At 38.8% G+C, this 21921-nt stretch overlaps 1 protein-coding gene across 1 annotated transcript; it reads left to right on the forward strand.

The window, feature by feature from the left end:
• Nucleotides 1-2222: 2222 nt before the first annotated feature.
• On the forward strand, nt 2223-21020 carry LOC115407087 (oocyte zinc finger protein XlCOF22-like). Its single transcript, XM_030117448.1, has 3 exons — nt 2223-2431; nt 2852-3403; nt 20947-21020. Exons 1-3 carry the CDS (start codon nt 2332-2334, stop codon nt 21018-21020), a joined length of 726 nt encoding a protein of 241 aa, XP_029973308.1. The 5' UTR covers nt 2223-2331.
• Nucleotides 21021-21921: the final 901 nt, after the last annotated feature.

Raw genomic sequence — 21921 nt, forward strand, 5'->3', positions numbered from 1 at the left:
ATCGGCATGCGGCGCAGAGCTCACACCGAGACGTGCTGCTCCGCACGGCGGTGCTGCGGTCAGGGGAGCAGCCGCTCCTTCAGCAGCATATCATGGAGATTTTGGGACATTATTTGAGCAGATATCAGCAGATAAAAACTCTCTGCTTGGCGCTGAGGACTGCTGCTGCAGAGAGGAAGACCTGCAAGTTCCTCGTGAGACTTTGTGTGCATGTCACAGGGTCCTTGTAAACGAGGATTCATGGTGGATGCTTTGTATGCTGTACATGAATACACTTGAATACACTACGTTTAATACTATTGTTTACAATCGGATTGAAAAAACACCATGTAAACTGGGCCAATAATGTGTCGCATGGGAAAGCTTGGGAAAAATGTTCAGGTACATTTGTGAGCTTTTTTTACTTTTTCCCCACTGTACCGAAAAATGTACCGAACCGTGACCCTTACACCGAGGTACGTACCGTACCGTGGCTTTTGTGTACCGTTACACCCCTACTGCGCACCGGTATATCCTTCCGCGGACCACTGCGCATGCGCGGGTCTGTGTGTATCAAGATGTTCTTAAAACGGGTTAAAAAGAAAACACGTCTTTTAATTTTTTTTTATAACCATTCGGATTTACTTCACGTGCTAATACGCCACCACCCGGACCACGGTGAGGAGTATTTTGTCCACTTTCGTCAGTCCAACTCTGTCTCCAGTTCACCTCCAGCTATTGAGCTAAGCTAAATGCGATGCTAACAGCTGGGAGACAGTTACTGGACGCAGAGAGACAATAAAGGTATGCATGATCTTGTCTCACTATAAAAATGATAGGGATACGGCGTGGGTCCAAAATCTTCGGAGTATTCCTTTAAGCAGCTGTGTAAAATGAGTCACAAGACTGAAAAACCGCGGTCCATCAGGGCGTATTGTACCGTGCTGAGCGGACCGAACGGTTCAATACTTTGCCGTGTACCGTTGCATCCCGAGCATCAACCTTGAAAATAATGGGTCATGTGGGGTCATGAGCGGGCGTTTTTTTTTCTTTGTTTTACGAATGAAAATATGGACATTCCTACGGATTGACAACCAAGTGGGATTCTTGTTCCAGTGTCTCAGTTGTAAAACAAGCAAGTTCCAGGAGAAATTGGACTTGGAGTGGTAACACTCTGAAGGCTAACATTGTTACTGTCCATCTGCTCCTGAATGAGCAGAAGCACTCTTTCCTCTGGCCGTGGAGCACATGCGCAGTAGCAGCATTTCCAGTGTCTCTCGAAGGGTGATGGATTAGGGGTGATTGAATGATTATTGGTTTTTTTCCAACATGGACTGCCAAACAAAGTTGTGGATGATTTTTTTCTTTTTTTTTTGGAAGAGGCATTCCCTGAGAACATTTAAAAAGCAGGATGCCTCGTCATTATTCCATGTCAAGTGACGTGGTAAACAGTTAACAGAATACTGTGCGAATGAGAGAAATTAAGTTAATGTACCACAGAGAAAGAGTTAATCGGAAGTCATTGTTAATCCACTGGCTGTTCAGCAGGCTAAAGGTGCACATGAAGCAAGAAAACAATCATCGTTTTTTAATGTTGAATGAAAGTTTTCAGTTTCACTGCTTATATCCCAGTTTTTTTGGCTGTAGAAGTGATTTAACTTACTTTTTGTCTTGTATTTTTTTGTCCCTCCAGAGCTCCCACAGCTCCAGGACTGTAGAGAGGAGCAGCTCCTTCAACAGGAAACAAACTGTCTGGAACAGGGAGAACCAGAGCCTCCACAGACCAAAGAGGAACAGGAAGAACCAGGACATCTACAGTTTAAAGAAGAACAGGAGGAACCAGAACCTCCACAGATCAAAGAGGAACAGGAAGAACCAGGACGTCTACAGTTTAAAGAAGAACAGGAGGAACCAGAACCTCCAGAGATTGAGGTACTTGATACCAGCAAGAAGAGAGAGCAGCTTTTACTGAAGTTTGAAAGTGATTCCTTTAGGGTTCCTCCTCTTGAGGAACAAAGTGTCTTGAGTGAACCAGGAGAAGCACCAGACACTGAAAAGTCAATCTCTTATGACTCTGAAGTCCACAATGTAAAACAACAGACTGACTTAGATTCAGCTGTAAAGGCAGAGCTGAAAGAAATCAGCATCGTTCAGAGTGACCATGTGGACAAATTTACCGTGTCAGATAAGCAGGCTGGATGTGAAAAGCTTCTCTGTGACGAAACGTGTGGTGAATCAGTCATCCGTAGAAAACGTAAATTCTATCAGAACGTAGGAACTGGGACTGATAAGAAGAAAGTAATCTGTGAAGCCTGTGGTCAAAGTTACACCCAACAGAGTCTGTTGATCCACATGAGAATTCATACAGGTGAGAAGCCATACTCCTGTGAAACATGTGGCAAAAGTTTCAGTCTACGTAGTAATTTGTTGAGCCACATGAGAACTCACACAGGTGAGAAGCCATATTCTTGTGAAACATGCGTGAAAAGTTTCATTCGATATGATACTTTGTTGATCCACATGAGAATTCACACAGGTGAGAAGCCATACTCCTGTGAAACATGTGGCAAAAGTTTCAGTCTACGTCGTAATTTGTTGCGCCACATGAGAACTCACACAGGTGAGAAGCCACATTCTTGTGAAACATGCGGGAAAGGTTTCAGTCAACGTAGTACTTTTTTAAGCCACATGAGAACTCACACAGGTGAGAAGCCACATTCTTGTGAAACATGCGGGAAAGGTTTCAGTCAACGTAGTACTTTGTTGATCCACATGAGAACTCACACAGGTGAGAAGCCAGACTCCTGTGAAACATGTGGCAAAAGTTTCAGTCAGCGGAGTTATTTGTTGATCCACATGAGAACTCACACAGGTGAGAAGCCATATTCCTGTGGAACATGTGGAAAAAGTTGCAGTCAGCGTAGTAATTTGTTGAGCCACATGAGAACTCACACAGGTGAGAAGCCACATTCTTGTGAAAAATGCGGGAAAAGTTTCAGTCAACGTCAAACTTTGTTGAGCCACATGAGAACTCACACAGGTGAGAAGCCACATTCTTGTGAAACATGCGGGAAAAGTTTCAGTCATCGTAAAACTTTTTTAAACCACATGAGAACTCACACAGGTGAGAAGCCACATTCTTGTGAAAAATGCGGGAAAAGTTTCAGTCATCGTCAAACTTTTTTAAACCACATGAGAACTCACACAGGTGAGAAGCCACATTCTTGTGAAACATGCGGGAAAGGTTTCAGTCAACGTAGTACTTTGTTGATCCACATGAGAACTCACACAGGTGAGAAGCCGTATTCCTGTGGAACATGTGGGAGAAGTTTCAGTCAGCGGAGTTATTTGTTGATCCACATGAGAACTCACACAGGTGAGAAGCCGTATTCCTGTGGAACATGTGGGAGAAGTTTCAGTCAGCGTAAGTCATTGCTGAACCACATGGAAGCTCACAGAGAGATGAAGTGATCAAAGTGTCTATGGGAGATCTAGTTCAGGAAGTCAAGCTTCAGACAGAATCATCCAGTTTAAAAGAAACATGACTGATTTATCAACACTGTTGAGACTGTGCTTCAGGATTTTTTTGGTTTCTGGTTATTGTTGAACAACGGTGACAGTTCTGTGTTTGCATGATGAATCTTTTATTTAGAACATGACTGTTTTTTGGTGTTTTTAAAAGTTTTGTGTAAGCAGATATGAATTTTGAAGGAATGGAAGTAAAATGTTTCAACCCAGTTGGTTTTGTTGTTCAGTTTTTAGATAAAACTAAATGAGTGGTGACTTCACTCTTTAATTTCACACTCATTCTATGCCTCAAAGGAAAAGAATACTTTTTGCTGATATAATGCATTTTATTTGTCTTATGCTTTACATTTGTGAATCTCAAAGTGTTAAAAACAATAGAAAGGTGAAAATAATCTAAACTACCTTAAACTACAATTAAAAGTAGAATTTGGCACTCAGAGAGCACAGAGCTCCGCCACAGCTCAAATCAGTCACCAACAACAGTAAGAACACCATATATAATCACACATTGTGATCGGGGGTGTGATCAGAGCGGAGCGCTGCAGCGTGCAGGGCCTGTCTCTGTTGCCCTCTCGCCCTCTCTCCCTGTGTGTGTGTGTCTGTGTGTGTGTGTTTATGGGAAAAGGAAAACCGAAAAGCAACATACTACTTTGTCTCTTCAAAAAATATGTTGAACGCATTCTGAATTGTCCGTCCTGTGTTAGTCCGTGCTGATCGGAGCCTTAACCTGTCATTTCCCTCTCTTCATCGAGGCTCTTGCTCGCTTCTCTCCCCCTCCCCTCGGGTCGTCTCTGCACGCAGACTAAAGGCCTCAGTATACTGCCCCGTCGCCGCCACGGCGTTCCTACGCCGACAACCCTACGCCGCTACTGAACATATCTTGCTCCTGCATCAAGGGAACGCCCTCCTCTGCCAAGCCGCTAGCAGTCACAACAACAATGCGGCTTCCGTAGCTCCGGCTTTACCTAGACATAGATCTATAGACATAGATTTCTAGACGTACGTATCTAGACAAGCGTGCATTTACCGAACATATATCTGCATATATGACATATCTGGCGACACCGAGCTGTCGTGGAGGAGAGGCATGAGCGGACTGTGATGAAATATTGGTGAAACTAATGAGCTTTTGGACGATTAAAGCCGTTTGAGAAGCGGCTATACACATAGCCCCGTCTGCTAACAGAGCTAACACTGCGAACAGTATAGGGATGTGCGCCGCTCAAATTTGGATCTAAATTTCTCCCGAAGCACTGTTCGGGCCAGAAAAGTTTTCCGGGTGAATTCTACTTCATTCTATAAACAACGCGAAAGCGGACCAATCACAGCCCTCGACGTTCACGTCACCACGCGTCAAAACGAGGCGAAGACACAATTTTCGGGAGGCGCACGTCAAGCCCCGACGTAGCCCGTCATAGGGCTACGACGTCTACGTCGTAGGAACGACGTAGCGGCGACGGGGGAGTATACTGAGGCCTTAAATGTGTACCGCACGTTTAATGTTCTCATGTTAGTTGCAAAGCCGCAAGCCGCTCAGCTTTTACTTGCTCCAAATTAATTAATATGGATCACGAACCAATCGTGATCCAAATTAATTAATTTAGTAATATGGACTCGGTACATCAGCCTTAGCAGTGATCATAACGTTATCTGAGTGGCATATGCACTGTTTTATGTTGATTTTCTTTTTTCCCGGTTTCTAAATTATTTCAGGAACTGTCAGCAACGATCCTGTCTCCTGCATGCATACTAGAGGTCGACCGATTTATCGGCCGGCCGATATATTAGGCCGATATTTGGACATTTTTCTCCATCGGCCATCGGCCGTATTTTCTTTTAAAAAGCCGATTTTTGATCCGTTGTACAAAATGACGCAATTTTTGATCAGGCACATGTGCGGGCAGCTAAAGCTGCCGCTCAAGAAAGGACCCCTGTGGCACGCTGCTGCATTCAGTTATGTCAGAGCAGAGCGTGCCAGGTGGAATCCAAGCTGTGGGAAAAACCTGCATCTGTTGCATCTGCAATGAAGAATGGATTTGTTGAACATTTCAACGTTTTTGTGGCTCTGTGGCTCCAGTCTGCAGCTTATCAGTGTTTACTGCAGGAAAAAAAGTTTGGCCGGGGAGCACGTCGTGCCGCAGTGCTTATGCTGCTAATGCTGCAGTGTTCGACAGTCGGAGAGTTATTTTTTTCTTCTTCTTCTCCGTTGTCCGGTCACTGCACAATTTAGCGGGCAGGGCGCCCGGACTGAAAAGGTCTGGCAGAAACCCTGCATATTGTTAACTTCAAATGCTACTTTGTGATCAGTTTTAGCAGTAGAGATGAGCTGGTCTGAACTGACTTTACTTGTGCGTGTTCAACCCTGTTGGTGAAAACACACCACTACTGTAGTTAACAGCAGAACAAAGTAAATAGGAGGAAATGGCGAGAGTAAATAAAAGAGTAAATAATCAATCATGGGGCTTTTTCTGAAGCATGTATTAGCCACCCGCAAATTCCTCTACATAATGCATGACCGGAGTTATGTTCTTATTTGTATGTATGGCTTTTTTTTACAGCCTTGTTTCTGACTGCTTTTGTTCACATTACATTAAAGTTTACATTTCTTTTTTGACACTTTAAGAAGAGTGTGAATTTTTACTACTGCTTGTTACATTGTGTGTTTACTCAGATAAAATATTTAATTGTTTTGAAAGCTGAATAAATGTTCAGAGGACTGGACACGACTTGCTGTAATAGATTTCTTTTAGTTGCCCAGAAATTGCTGCATTTCACAAAAATGTGATAAATATATATATTTTTATTAAAAAGTCAGCCTAAATATCAAATTGGAAAAATCGGCTATGCATATCGGCATCGGCTGCCCAAATTTGGAAAACATCGGCATCGGCCCCCAAAAAACCCATATCGGTTGACCTCTAATGCCTCATCGATCTTCCAACACCTGCCATCCCCCAAAAAACCAGGAAGACAGCGAGCTCTTCAAAGCTACATGCACAGAGAGGATGCAAAAAAAAGAAGGGCGATTCAAAGACACACTGAAGCTGCAGAGTGTTGTTAACCCTGCATGCAACTTTTCAGGATGTCCCCAGCCAGAAGACACAGTAGCAGAGACAGTGGTGGACCTGGAAATGAAAGCTGATGGGAAAACCTGTACTTTTCTCGTCACTGTTTATATGGATAAATGCTTACTTGTGGAATCCAGACATAAGGAACATTTTTTTAGAACAGGTGAGAAATGATGGGGAGACTTGAAAGTACAGATGTATTTTTATTGTTTGACATTTAACCCTAAAGAATGACATGACAAACACTGCAATAAATGTCATTGTTAATAAACCACACAAGATCTGTCTCTCTCCTCACATGCTTTTTTAGTTCTAAACATCACAGAACATTTATTAATCTGATTATGAAAGACATGGAGACTTGAGAATATGGTTTGTCAGCAGAATTGCCTCTCAGTTGCAAATTGTTTAATTCTGTCATCTTCTCTGTAGTAGGGACACTTGATTCCAAGGATCAACGTCCACAACAATGACATTTAATCATGACGTCTGGAGAGGCCCCTCAGTGTGGATGTTCTGGCAGGATGTGCAGGCCAGCATCTTCAACCACTGCAGCATCAGCTTCTGGTGGATCTGCTGCACAACATTTTTGAACTGTGACAGGGCTGTGTTTTCATGGTCTCACCCCTGCCTGAAAGTTGAAAACAATGGAACCTGTACAAACACATTAAAAATATCACTGGAAAGGACAAACAAGCTCCAATATATTATGCTCCCATGTAAGATCCCCCACATATGTTATTATTACCAATTTTATGTCCTACTTATCTTGTATCATCCAAATATCCAGAGAATAAATGTAATTAAAAAATCGACCATTATTCGTGAGCATGTGCAAGACATTTGGCACTGTGGTTTCAATGTCAGCATTTCAAATAATTTCACAAAACGGACACAAGTGAACTGATGTGATGTGACAGTGTCCACACCTGGTTGCCTCAGAACTGAATTTGTGTGATTCTGGGAAGGAGATTCTCTTCAGTAAAGGTAAGGAGGGATTCTGGGAGGTCCTGGCTGCTGCCACTCTGCGGCTGTGTTCAGACCAGAGTGTGTGTTGCTCTGTTCTTCACTCAGCTTCACTCTGCAGAGTAAAAAAACCCTTACCTAACCCTAACCCTTTTAAGACAACAATGTGTGAAATGTGGGAAGTGCATTATAATAAACAATTACAGTTCAGTATTGCCAACAACTTAGGACCATTTCAATGTTGTTGATGATCGCTTTTCCTTAGAAACGAACATATTTAAGCGCCGATTGTGACTATTTACATAATGAACAAGTCCATTTTGGCCTGGAGTTTAACAAGTTAGCAGATACGCACCTTAGACTTTACAGGAACTTTGTCCGTGTTGCCTATTCGATAGTGTCCCAGCGCTCCCACAAAGCCAGAAAAGAAATACTTGTAGAAATCCAGGCTCTTGTACGCAGAAGAACTGTCGATTAGAAAACAGTAAATATCCGCATCCTACAGACTGGGAGTTCTGGAGTCTCAGCCCTGCATAAGGGTCCTGCTGCAGCCTGAAATCCATAGTTTCTCCCGGTACCGGTCTTTGGTGTGTTACGTCAAGATTGTCCACTTGATCTGACAACACGACAACATCCCGACACTCCTTATCAGTCCACATTTTCAACATTAAAGAACACCGAACGTGCACTACTCTCTATGGACGACAGCGCGTATCGCTGTTTGTTTTCCTTCCAATATGGCGGCGGTCCCCCGCTTTCCATCTTCCGGGTCACGTGACTGCAAATACTCTATTGTAATTTACACAGTGCTTCTCTTGAGTCAAATATACTCTTTGTCTTCAAAGTTTCCACTCCATTTATGGATGTGATCTGCAGTTTTTTTCGTTCCTACGTGCCTTCTGACAGCGTTCTCTGCAGAGCTACCGCTCGGCTTTTTTTTTTTTCCTTCAAAACTTTATTTGTGACAACCAATCGTCAACAAGACAACATTACAAATTCCGTTCAGTTAATGTCTCATACTAATTTCTCTGACAATTTTTTTTTTTTTTTTTTTTTTTTTTTATCATACAGAAAAAATTTACATCAACTCTCGATGGGAGAACAGAACAAACAATGAAACAGACCATATATATGTATATATATAAAAAAAAAAAAAAACAAAACAAAACACTGCAAGCTATATCCAGTCTGTTAAAGCCTTTCACACAAGCCTTGTCCACAAAAGTACAAGCGATCTTCAAGGTTAAATTAACAACATAAGAGGAAGCATTAAAATTTAGAATTATAACAACAGATACTTGGAGATATCTTCATACAAGACATTGCAATTCTCATCAGTGTCTTTAAGCAATGACAAAGAATTTGTATAATCTTTCATTTCGATTTTAAAGACCATTAGAGAAGAATTATTGTTCTGCCATTTATTTTTGTGTATATGATATTTGCCCATAATAATTACCAGGTTGCATATTCTAAAAATTTCTTTAGGTAAGTTGTAAACGCCAAACAGTATTTCGACACATTCAAATTGAGTAATAATTTCTATTTTTGATTTCAGCCAATTTGTTACATCTTTCCAAAATTCTTTTATTAATTTGCATGAGAAGAACAAATGCTCAATTGTTTCATTTTCATTAGTAAAAAAACAGCATGGCTCCACCTCGAAGTTAAATCTTTTTTTGAGCGTATCTGCTGCTGGATAGTAGCCATTCATTATTTTAAATTGCATTTCTTTAATTTTTGCAGGTATTGGCCACTTCATGAATTTAATATATTTATTTGATATCTTTTCATGGTAGTTTTTAAGCTTAATATTTTGACTTAAATCGTGAAATATTATGCCCTTAAGGATCTTATTGACCATTTTGTTGTTACATTTTTTGTCACTTAAATTGATCTCATCCAATTTTAATTTTGGCAAGGTTATTTGTTTTTTATTGTATTGTAAATAGTTTTTAATTAAGTTCAATAAAGCTGTGGGTATCGCTTTGCATATTCTGTTGTACTCTTTTAATGGGCTTTCTATGTTAAATTTTTCTTTTGCTTCATTGTGACTCCGAAAATTACCCTGGTCATCCAACAGATCTGTGACAAAAACAACCCCCTTTTCATACCAACTTTTCAAAAACAACATTTTCCCTTTTACTGTAATGGCTCTATTATTCCACAAGGTGGCGCCATGAGGGGTAAAATTATGAGCAAATATCATCTTCCAGTAATGGAGAACTTGTTTGTGGTATTCTGCAAGTTTAATTGGTAGTTTTGATTCCATGTAATCACACTTAAGAAGAAATTCTAAACCTCCCACTTGATTGAAAATAGCTTTTGGAATGTGATACCAAATTGAATTTGGATTAGCTAAATACCCTTTTATCCAGTTTAATCTGAAAACTCCAACCATGGTTTCAAAATCAATTGTTTTTAGACCTCCTTTATTATAGTCCTTCACAAGTTGTGATTTCTTGATATAGTGAGTTTTATTAAGCCAAATGAACTGATATATAATACTGTTTGTTTTCCTGATACTTTGTGGACTAATATAAAGAGAATAACTGGGGTAGATCATTTTGGATATTCCTTCCAACTTTGACACTAAATTTCTTCCAAAAATTGTCAAGTCTCTTGTTAACCAATGATTAAAACTTTTTGTTATATCTTCAATTCTTCCATTAACATTTTTTGACTGTCTTATTCCCATTTCTTTCGAAATACAGAAACCCAGGTATTTGACTTCATTTTTTACAGGAATCATCTCTAGTACTGTGTCACAGCAGTCATACAGAGGTAATATTTCACATTTTTTCAGGTTAAGGTAAAGTCCCGATGCCTGAGAAAAAAGAGAAATTACATTCAATGCTTTTTCAAGAATTGATTTATCCTTTAGGAACAACACTGTATCATCAGCAAATCAACTTATTCTGTATTCTTTGCCGCAAATTTTTATTCCTTCTAGAGCTTCATTACTTGTTACTAGATAAGCCAATAGTTGAGTGCAAAGAATGAATAGTTTTGGTGAAATTGGGCATCCTTGTCTTATTCCACAGGATATTTCAATTCTTTTTGTAATGCCTGAATGTAGTGTTACATAACTGTAAATCTGGTCATAAAACATCTTGATTATCTTGCAAAACTTATTGCCAAAGCCGAATAATTGCAGAGATTGTATAAGAAAATCATGTTCAATAGAATCAAAGGCTTTGAAAAAATCAACAAATAAAATAATGCTGTCTGAGTCTATAAGTGTCTGATAATCCAGCATGTCCATGACTAATCTGACATTGTTGTGAATGTGTCTGCCTTTAATGAACACTGACTGGAATTCATCTATCAGTTTATTCAAGATACCCTTGATCCTATTTGCAAATACTAAAGCCAGAAGTTTATAATCATTACAAAGAAGTGTAATTGGTCTCCAATTGTCAAGCTCCATTGGATCCTTATTGGACTTTGGCAGCAAGGTTATCAAACCAGTTTTCATTGTTGAGGACAACTGACCACTGTTTATACAATCCAGATATGCATTAAATAGTAATTGTTTTACTAGACCGCTCACTGCCCCCTGAGAGAAAATCGCAGCTGACTTCCGGTAGGGGCAAAAAGCGGATTCAGAGTGGGACTCCAGCACGGTATGTGACTTTGTGTTTCGTGATTTACCAAGGTACAGTAAACTTCTGTGTTGGAATCAAGTCACAATGCTTGAGATACATTGTGAGCACCAAGCCAGGAGACCAAGGAGTTTCTTTCTTTTTTTTTTTTTTAAATTTATCTCCTCTGAAACAGAAGTCACAAAGACAAGTGTATCCTGCGACTACGGAATGTGCAATTAATATGTCATTGTGTGCATTTTTTCATTTACTGTGAATAAACTTTTAATTTTTATTGCAAATACTGTGTTTCATGCTTTCATTTTTTCCATTTCTTGTCTTCCTTTGGCTGTTTCACTCAATCTGTTGTAATTATTCTAGAAATGAGTGTCCATTGTATTCAATGGACCCCCACTGCTTAAATTGACTTCATTTTTTATTACACTACTTTATCTCTTACATTTTACTCTGAGAAACCTCTGTGTATGTTAAGGTATTCAGTTCAGTTCAGTTATTTATTGAGCATTAAAGCTAGGGTTGGCGATTTGAATTAGATAATTTTTTTTAAATACGGTTTAAAATGATCTTTATGACCCGATGGGAAACAATTCATGGCGTGTTCTTAAAGTAGTTTGGAAAATATCCGCTATCTACAGCAGGAGTAAAACGGGAAAAACAGCAACCAATCGTCTTGACAGGACACCTTCTTTTAAACCAATCAAATCCCTTCGCGGTCGACCTGCCCCCTGCGCGCACATGTCAATGGCGTGCACTGACCCTGGTTCAGTGCGCGCATAGAAGGACGGAGCGTCGTTGCAGAATGGCGGAGAAGAATGTTTGGGACTTTACTTACCGGTGAGTGCGCCATAACTTGGCTGAGTGCAAATAAAGAAAAACGAAGAAAGGAAGCGCTGAGGACAGGTTAAGCCAGGAACGTACTGGACGCGGAAGCGCCGCGCACCTCTCCGCTTCCAACGGAGCTCCTCCAATGGGGTGGGAGCTGGGCGGAGCCTTGGGGAGATGCTACATTTGTGCTACATGCTAGTTTTCCAAGATCGCCAACCCTAGCTTTAAAGCATTATTTCATAAATATATTCCATAAATACTGTGCATGTGTGATACCCACGAATGTGTAATCACAGTTGTAAGGTTTTTCTGTTTTCATTTTTGAAGAAAAGGTCACATTTCTGTGTTTTTGAGATGCTTGTGGACATATACAAGGTACAGTGTCAAAAGTTGACCACAAGGGGGAGTGCCAACCCTGTTGAGCGTGAGTTTTATGGAACCGCGAGGCTTCCTTCCCTCAGACAGAGGACGGCCTGCTTGGCGGAACCATCCGTGGACTCATGTCTCTGTTTCTCCTGACTAAAACAGGTCAGTATGATGCAATAATTAATTGTAAAACAATTCGAAGGACTTCTGAAAACCTTTCTATTTTTGTTTTGGTGAAGTTGGAGGTGGAAGATCTGAGTTTTGATTGTGTTTAAAAGTTTTGGTGATCATCATGGCGGCTGTGTTTAACAAGATGGCGACCGCCATGAAAATGCGTGTTTTTACTTTAATATTGCTCCCAGACATCAATTTGTAAATATTTCCACAAATGTAAATATTGTTTGAGTGAAATGAATGAGTTTAAGTTGCTGAAATGTTTGCTATTTTGTAATTTTGTATAGTTAAACCTGTTTTTATAGTTACTTGTGCTGTGTATGTTTTAAATGTGTTCTGAAAAAAGTAAATGGTTTAGTAGGCCAATTGAAGTGTTAAAACCACTGGTTAAATGCATTTTTTCAGTTGATGAGCAGCTGTAGTTAAGAGGAATGAAGCTCACATCGAGATTTTTTCCCATCGGAATTTATAATGGAAGGTATTTTCTGTATGAAAGCATATTGTTTCTGCCACCATAAATTATGGTTATTCTAGCAGCTGACTTGTTTCTTGTTTGAACGCTGACTTTGTGATTTGTTTTGAAGTTGTCTATGGTGAATTGAAAGACATGGGATGTGAAATGAAGTATTTGAAATGTTGATTGAAATGAGAGAAAAAAAATGAATGATTGTCTGTCCAATAAAGACAGAGGACGGCCTGCTTGGCGGAACCATCCGTGGACTCATGTCTCTGTTTCTCCTGACTAAAACAGGAAATAACATCTGTTTACGGGCCACACGAGGCGTGGGGTCTGTAACACATGTTCTGACTGCAAGAATTGCTCTTCCAGAAACTTTTTATCGCCATTTTTGTGGGAGGAAAAAAGCAACCATTCCAAGGTATGTGGGTCTGAGCAGCTGTGAAAGTCCAACTGAATCATTTGAATTGGAGAAAAATTGTTTAAAACACTTTCTTATTTGGCATTATTTCTGTTTTGGCAGAAACATTGATTTCAATCAGCAGTTAAAGGACCATCTAGAATTTACAGGACGCTGGAACAGTGAAGACAAACGCCATGTCCAATAAATTTGATAGGAGACAAATGAAGGTTGTGGTGATTATGGTGACACTGCAGTGAATCCCACTGGTCTTTTTTTGTGTTAGTTTTTTTTTTTTTTTTTTGGTGTTTATCTTCACTGTTGCAGCGTCTTGTAAATTGTAGACGGTCCCTTAACCCCACAGCAGGACCGGCTGCTTACAGAAATTAATATTGTTTCTGATGCTTGATAGACAGATTCTTTCAATAAAAATGAGCTTGTAGCATGTAGTCCACCTCACAACGATGGGATGGAGGAGGTGCCCTTTGTAAGTTACTGACGTTTTGTTTAAGAGTTATTGAGACTGAAAGTCAGCATCTGTCAACTAAAAACATGCTAAACAGCGCTGGGATCGCCATGACAGCGTGCCTAGGACAGAGATTTTACTGTCTGCTAACAGTCAAAGCCATAACATAACACATATTGTCCCATCAGTGATGACAAGCAAGCCTTGAAGTCAGTGTATTTACACTGGATTACACAGCGCCCCACAGCTTCTTGCCCCTACCGGAAGTCAGCGCCGATTTGCCATGGCGCCGCTGCTGTCCGCCGAGCAGTGAGCGGTCTCGTAATTCTATACGTCATTGGACAAGACGGTGGCCGCCATTTAATCCACACCGGAAGTCCATACCGGAAGATGTTCATCTGCACCAGATCGGCTTTGTGGAAGTTGTAACTTCTTGCTTCTCTCGCGAGTAAAGACACTTTTTGCCAGGGGTGTTTGTTTCTCCCCCACACACAAATCCTTCACGCGTAGCCATTGTAACCGCGGTTATTTCTAGTAGTATAGAACATTCCGACGCTCCTGAACGCACCATCCGCTGGTTGCAGAGACGCAAACAGAAGTTCATGAGGATAAAAAAACAAAAAAGAAAAAAAAACCCTGCGGCTGCTATAAATGTGCGTCTCTGCGGAATGGAAGCGCCGCTCTGACCAGTGAACTCTTTTCTCTGCAACACCAATAATTAACCAAATAACTAATAAATTTAAAATGTGATTAATGAGAGATTTGACCTTGTATGGAAAAACCTTTGCTAAAGCAGAAGGAATATCACGATCTGTTTATCTGTCATTAGCAGTGGAGATGAGCCCAGATGTTCTTAAAAAAACTAGACAAGATTTCATTTAATTTCATCTGGAAGAACAAGGTCTACTATGTAAAAAGGGAACTCATGTGAAATAGGAGAGCAGACAGGGGATGGAAGGATTAAGTTTTCATTTAACAATGCATTCAAAATTAACTATGTCGATTTAATAAAACAGGACCTCAATATATGTAGGCTATTGTACCTCAATATATATGTATCAATATATATATTTGTAACCTATGTACCCTGTGTTTATATATGAATTGTATGTAGATACAAGAAACTGTCTGTCCTATCTCCTTCTCCTTCTGTCCCCTCACCCCAACTGGAATAGCAGAAAGCCGCCACCCCTGAGCCTGGTTCTGCAAAGGTTTCTTCCTGTTAAAAGGGAGTTTTTCCTTTCCACAGTCGCTTATGCTTGCTCATGTGGATCTGTTGGGTTTCTCTGTAAAAGTCTCTAGAAACGACCATGTTGTAATTGGCATTTCATAAATAAAGCTGAATTGAATTATATGGAATGCTATCCCAATATATATAGTATATATATTTAATATGGTGGATGTAATTCAGTTCCTGCTTAAATGTAATTATAAATAGAGAAAATCCCCCTGCGCGCTATAATTTTCACAAACAGGCGCTGCTCTCCTGGAGGCTGATCTAAAACCAGCTGCTCTCGGGAACAATGAAAGTATCACACACTAAAACACAACTTTATTTTTCAAAGCCTGGTTTGATAATGGGCAAATCAATTAATAAACGAACTAGAAATTAATGTTCGTTTCAGTGCAGGACTCTGCCGCATCCACCTTTGTGCGTTCATATCTGATGGACACTGTGGCCATGTCGGTTCTCGGCGAGAACAGGAGTTCTGTCGCCTGACCGTGTTGGTCTTCGTGGCCCGGCTGCTGTGCCCTGTGGGGGTCACGGGCCAGGGTTTTCCTCGCCTGCTGTTGTGGCTTCGCCCTGGTCAGTGTGTGTGTGTGTCGCTTGGCGATGCTAATGCACTTTGGGCAGCTCCTCGGTCAGGCTGCTTGCCCCATTTTCACCTGGAAGTTATTTCGGCCGTTCTGACATACGTTTGTTTACTTCCGCTTTCTTCCGCACCAGTCCTGTCAGCATGCCAGCTGAGAGTACATTCATCCCCTACGGCCTCCGCCTTGGTTTGTAACAATAGCGAAGCCTGTAGGCGAGCTAAGCATATCACAACGTAGAATTAGTAGTTACTAAACGTAACTCCAGTTCTACGAGTGTATGCGTGCCCGCCTACCTGCTGGCCCAGCTGTTTGCTTCCTTCTTTGCTGATTCAGAAGAAGGGAGATTGAGCGGTAAGCACCTGGTTTTATACCCTCAGGGAGGGGCGTGGTGCTGTGCCAACACACGGGCAGGATTGGTGCGCAGGTTTCGGTTTTTGTCCCAGTGATTGGCTGCGCCAAGAGGATTACCAATAGCGAAGCCCGTGATGTAACTAACTTTTTATGTTGTATTTTTTTATGTCCCTCCAGAGCTCCCACAGCACCAGGACTGCAGAGAGGAGCAGCTCCTTCAGCAGGAAACAAACTGTCTAGAGCAGGGAGAACCAGAACCTCCACAGAAGGAAAAGAAATAAACTTGACTGATTTAAACACAGTTGAGAATTTGCTGGTTTTTTTTATTTGTTTTTGTTTCTGGTTTTTCACAGAATGTTGAACTACAGAGGCTGCTGTTGTCTGGTTGCATGACAGATCTTGGAGAAGCACATTCAATTTTTACCCCTTAAATGACTGCTTTTTTGTTGTTGTTGTTTTTAAAATCGTTATATGAGCAGATGTGCACTTTGAAGGAATGGAAATTAAATTTTGACTCATGTGTGCGTTTGAAATCTATCCCAGCTTCAACTGTTTACTGTCAATAGTATTCCTCCAAACCAGCTCCTCAAACCACTGTTGTCTCGTATTAATACCAAAGTTTGGCCGCTAGATGGCGCACTGAGATCCTGGCACTGTCAGATGAAGAACATTTCAATTTGACCCCTTTGGGTTTGGAATTGTAGAGTCTGGATACGGGTCACAGAAGGAGCAAATGCAATACAAATCAGGAACATGGATGATCTGGTGAAATACAAATAGCTCAAATGAATGGACTTGTGTTTAAACATCATAAAGGACTGGAGAAAGCAAGAGACAATCATGGATCATATTCATGAATTAGACAGAAACCTAAATGACTATTTAATCTCAAAGGACTGCGAATACTATACTGAGGACAAATTCAACGTCCAGCACATTGAAGCAGATACCTTGTCAATTATCCATGTTAACAGTCGAAGTGTCTGCAGGAAATTAGCAGAAATGAATGATTACCTGAATAATTAAAAAGAAATTCAATATCATTGCAGTAACGGAAACATGGTTCAGGGATGATATTATGAGAGAGGTCACACTAAATGGTTATGAGCTTTTTGCAGTGAATGAATTGGTAAAAGAGGAGGGGGTGTGGCTTTATATGAGAGTTCGGATTTGAAATGTAAACCTGTTAATGATATAACATTGATTGAAAATAATGGCATTGAAATTATAACAGTTGAAATTATATCTACAACAGAGAAAAACATTTTGATAAGCTGTGTATATCGCCCACCAGACAATTGTGCACAACAATTTAGAGATAGTTTAATGGAACGGTTTGAGAGACATAGAAATAAAAAGCAGATTATATGTGGTGACTTTAACATTAACTTAGGAAACAAGAACGATTATAAAGTAATGGATTTCTTAAGTGCAATGAATAGTATGGGACTTTTTCACCTGATACATAAACCAACAAGAATTACAGCCAAGAGTGCAACAATCATTGATAACATTTTTACTAATATTACTGGAGACATTGTGCTGAGTGGGATCCTGCAGTCTGACATAAGTGACCATTTACCCATATTTGCTGTGTGCAGGTACAAGCATAACATAAAGCAAAACAAGAATATAATAATGTCAAGAAACGGATCAGTGGAAGCACTAAGAGCATTAAATGAAGATCTTATGAAACAAAATTGGGATGCAGTCTATGTTGATGATGCTAATGAAGCCTACAACGCTTTTATTAATGCAGTTATTGATTTGTATAACAAAAATTGTGCAATAATAACAACAGAAACAAAAGACATGATAAACCATGGATCGCAAAGGGAATAAAAAATGCTTGCAAAAAGAAAAATTACTTATACAGCAGTTTTTTGAAAGAACAAACAAAAGAAGCTGAAAACAAGTATAAGAAATATAAAAACAAACTGGTATGGATAATTAGAAATAGGAGGAAATATCACGACAGTGAACAACTGAATGAAAATAGAAATAATATAAAGTCAACTTGGGGAATATTAAACAAGGTAATAAACACAAAAGAAGAAAAAACTTCTGTCCAAAGTACTTTGTGAAAGAAAATATTGAAATATATGATGAAAAAGAAATTACAAATGAATTTTGTGAATACTTTGCTAATGTGGGACCAAATCTCACAGCGAATATTTCAAAAAATTCTAATATAGATGAAAATTTAATAAATAATCACATAAACAGTATTTTTCTTGAAAAGGCGGAAAAGGAGGAAATCTTAAAAATTGTACAAAACTTTGGAAATAAGAGGTCGACTGATGGTGAGGGGTTGTATATGATCATCGTGAAAAGTATAATCGAATTTGTAATTGAGCCATTCTCTCACATTTGTAATCTATCATTAACCACGGGAGTTTTCCCTGATAAAATGAGACTGGCCAAAGTCATACCCTTGTATAAAAGTGGCGATAAACACAACTTCTCTAACTATCGTCCAATCTCATTACTTCCACAGTTTTCAAAAATATTGGAGAAGGTATTTTCAACAAGACTTGACAATTTCTTACAGAAACAAAACATTTTGGATAATAGTCAATCTGGTTTTCGGGCTAATCATTCCACAGCACTGGCAATAATGGAATTCACAGAAAAAATTGCAACAGAGATCGATAACAATAATTATTTTTTAGTATTTTCATTGATTTACAAAAAGCTTTTGACATCATCAATCACTCAAAATTATTTAAAAAAATGAGTATGTATGGCATCTGAGGAGTAGCTCACCATTGGCTCTCAAGTTATTTGGAAAACAGAAACCAATATGTACATATTAATGACACTAAATCTGAACTATGGCAAATTAAATGTGGTGTGCCCCAAGGTTCGATACTTGGGCCAAATTTATTCATTTTGTACATGAATAATTTTGCTAAAGTGTCCAACCTTGGGAAAATTCTATTCCCACATCTATGATACCACATTATTTCATTTAAGTAAAAGCATACAAGAAGTCAAAAAAGTAGTGAATGAAGAATTGAAAGTAATAAAACACTGGTTTGATTTAAACGGATTAATCCTAAATGCCAAAAAAATAAATGTTATGTTGTTTAATAATAAAAAGGAAAAAGTGAAAGTAAAACTCGAAATAGATGGAGTTGAAATTCATCATATAACAGAAACAAAATTCTTAGGAGTGATGATTGATGACGATCTAAATTGGAAATCTCACATTAATTCCACAAAAGGGAAAATTGGGAAAGCCATTTCTGTGTTACATAGAGTCAAGTTTTTTTCTGAACAGTTGTGAACAGTTTTTTTACCTTATCTCATGTATTGTGTGGAAGTGTGGGGTAGACATGTAAAACTTATACAGACAATCGTCATTCTACAAAAAAGGGCTATAAGGATAATAACAAATAGTCATTATCAAGAGCCGTCTAACCCATTGTTTATTAAACTGAAAGTTTTGAAATTTCTCGATATTGTTGATTTAAGCATCCTAAAAATAATGTATAAGGCAAAGTGGAATTTATTGCCTGTAAACCTTCAGAATATATTCGAAATAAGAACCAGTATATACAATCTTAAAGGAATAGACGTGTTCAAAAAATCCAGATTCAGAACCAAAATCAAAGAAAGAAACATTGTGGTAAAAGGAGTGAACTTATGGAATGCTCTGAAACAGGAAATCAAAGAGTGTAAAACAATTACGACATTAAAGAAACATATAAAAAATTCCACACTTAGTTAGTTAGTTAGTTAATAGTTTATTTCAGGCAAAGATGCACACACAACATGATTTCAACGCAGGTATCACTTACACGACCGTAACAGGACAGGTAATACATGTGCTTACATATCCCGAATAGAGTGCCTGAAAGGGAGTGGGAAGAAGCGAACTTATTTAATCCCACCCCCATTACATAAATTTTAGACATAATATCAAAGTCACTTCCTGTTAATTTCTATGATATTACAGACCCAAAAACAACAGAAAAATACAGATAAATATTTGGCAAATGTGTGACAGAAGTATTAGAATATTGTTGTTACCATGGGCAACAAATACATTACAGCAACGGTTACATACCAACAATGATAAAAAATGAAATACCAATAATAATAAAGTAGAACTGTCCAGCAAGGGTGATGGACAGAATACAGCAATAATAATGAACAACAGTACCAACAAAAGTAAGGAAACAGCACACAATAACACAAATGCAACAAAATACTGACAGAAATTTAAGAACCACTTAATTTATACTGTGACCAGACCATGTTTTTATACAGTAATTTGAATCTGTGAATATTTTGGCATTGCTTGTGCTGGGTTTTCAAATTGTTCCAAAGTTTGACTCCACATACAGACACACAAAAACGTTTACGATTATTTTTGACACGAGGCTGATTAAATTTTCCATAACCTCTTAAATTGTGATAATTTACTCTTTGAATAAACAGTTGTTGTAAGTTAGTTGGCAACAATTTATTAAATGCTTTATAAAGAACTATAACGGTACTATAATTAACTAGATCGGTAAATTTAAGCAACCTCGAGTTGATAAACAGATTATGAGTGTGTTCCCGAAATCCCACCTTATGAATGATCCTCACAGCTCGTTTCTGTAATTTAACTAGTGGATCAATTGTGCACTGATAAGTGTTTCCCCATATTTCAACACAATACATAAAGTATGGGAGTACCATCGTGTTGTACAGACAGCGGAGAGCATTCTCATCAAGGTAGAACTTCACTTTATTTATAATTGAAATACTTTTAGAAATCTTTGTTTTTATGTGTCTGATGTGAGCTTTCCATGATATATTGCTGTCAATCATAACTCCCAGGAACACATTCTCATTTACAGTATCGATTTGGACACCATCAATGATTAGATCTAATTTAAGATGACTGTTAGAACTGCCAAACATCATTATTTTGGTTTTGTTTAAATTTAAAGATAGTTTATTAACATCCAACCAATTTTTTACTTTATTCATTTCATCATTTAGTGTATTTACAAGATCATCATAGTTTTTACTGCTACAGAATATTGTTGTATCATCTGCGAAGAGAATGAGTTTCAAGGAGCGAGACACAGCAAAAATATCATTTATATAAATATTAAACAATGTCGGCCCCAAAACAGACCCCTGAGGTACGCCACAAGCAATATCAAGTTGTTCAGATGTATACTGCCCCATTTTCACATACTGCCTTCTATTTGTTAAATAACTTTTTAACCAGTCACCAGAAATACCACGGATTCCGTAATGATCAAGTTTATTGAGCAAAATTGAGTGATTAATTGTATCAAATGCTTTTTTGAGATCAATAAAGACACCGGCTACAAATTGTTTTTCATCTAGGTTCGTAGTAATTCCTTCAATTGCATCAAGTATTGCCATTGAGGTAGTTCGTTGTTTACGAAAACCATATTGTCCTTCATTTATTATGTGATATTTATCAAGAAAACCTTCAAGACGGGAGTTAAAGAGTTTTTCTAAAATTTTTGAAAATTGAGGCAAGAGAGAGATAGGCCTGTAGTTTGTAAAGTAATGTTTGTTACCATTTTTGAACAAAGGTAATACCTTTGCTACTTTCATTTTATCAGGAAAGCAGCCAGACTGGAATGAGAGATTGCAGATGTAAGTTAGTGGTTTAGCAATATACAAAATAACTTTTTTGACCAGTGTCATATCGATGTCATGACAGTCATTGGATGACTTACTTTTGAATTTGAGAACAACATCGACCACTTCTTGCTCAGTTATAGCTGAGAGGAAAAGTGATGATTGATTGCGGTTTATGCTTGTATCTGCTACACGATTTGGAATTTCAGCAGCTAACTGTGGACCAATATTCACAAAATAATTGTTAAAACTATTCACTATCTCTTTTATATTATGATGTTCATTGTTTTTATCAATAAAAT

The sequence above is a fragment of the Salarias fasciatus genome, chromosome 19, assembly GCF_902148845.1.
Source record: "Salarias fasciatus chromosome 19, fSalaFa1.1, whole genome shotgun sequence".
NCBI lineage: Eukaryota > Metazoa > Chordata > Actinopteri > Blenniiformes > Blenniidae > Salarias > Salarias fasciatus.

Coding starts and splice junctions, on each gene's coding strand:
- LOC115407087 (XM_030117448.1), top strand. CDS start 2,332: ATGAGAATTCATACAGGTGAGAAGCCATACTCCTGTGAAACATGTGGC. Junction 2,432..2,851: donor CCACATGAGAACTCACACAG/GTGAGAAGCCAT, acceptor GAACTCACACAG/GTGAGAAGCCATATTCCTGT. Junction 3,404..20,946: donor TGGGAGAAGTTTCAGTCAGC/GTAAGTCATTGC, acceptor TTAAATTTAAAG/ATAGTTTATTAACATCCAAC.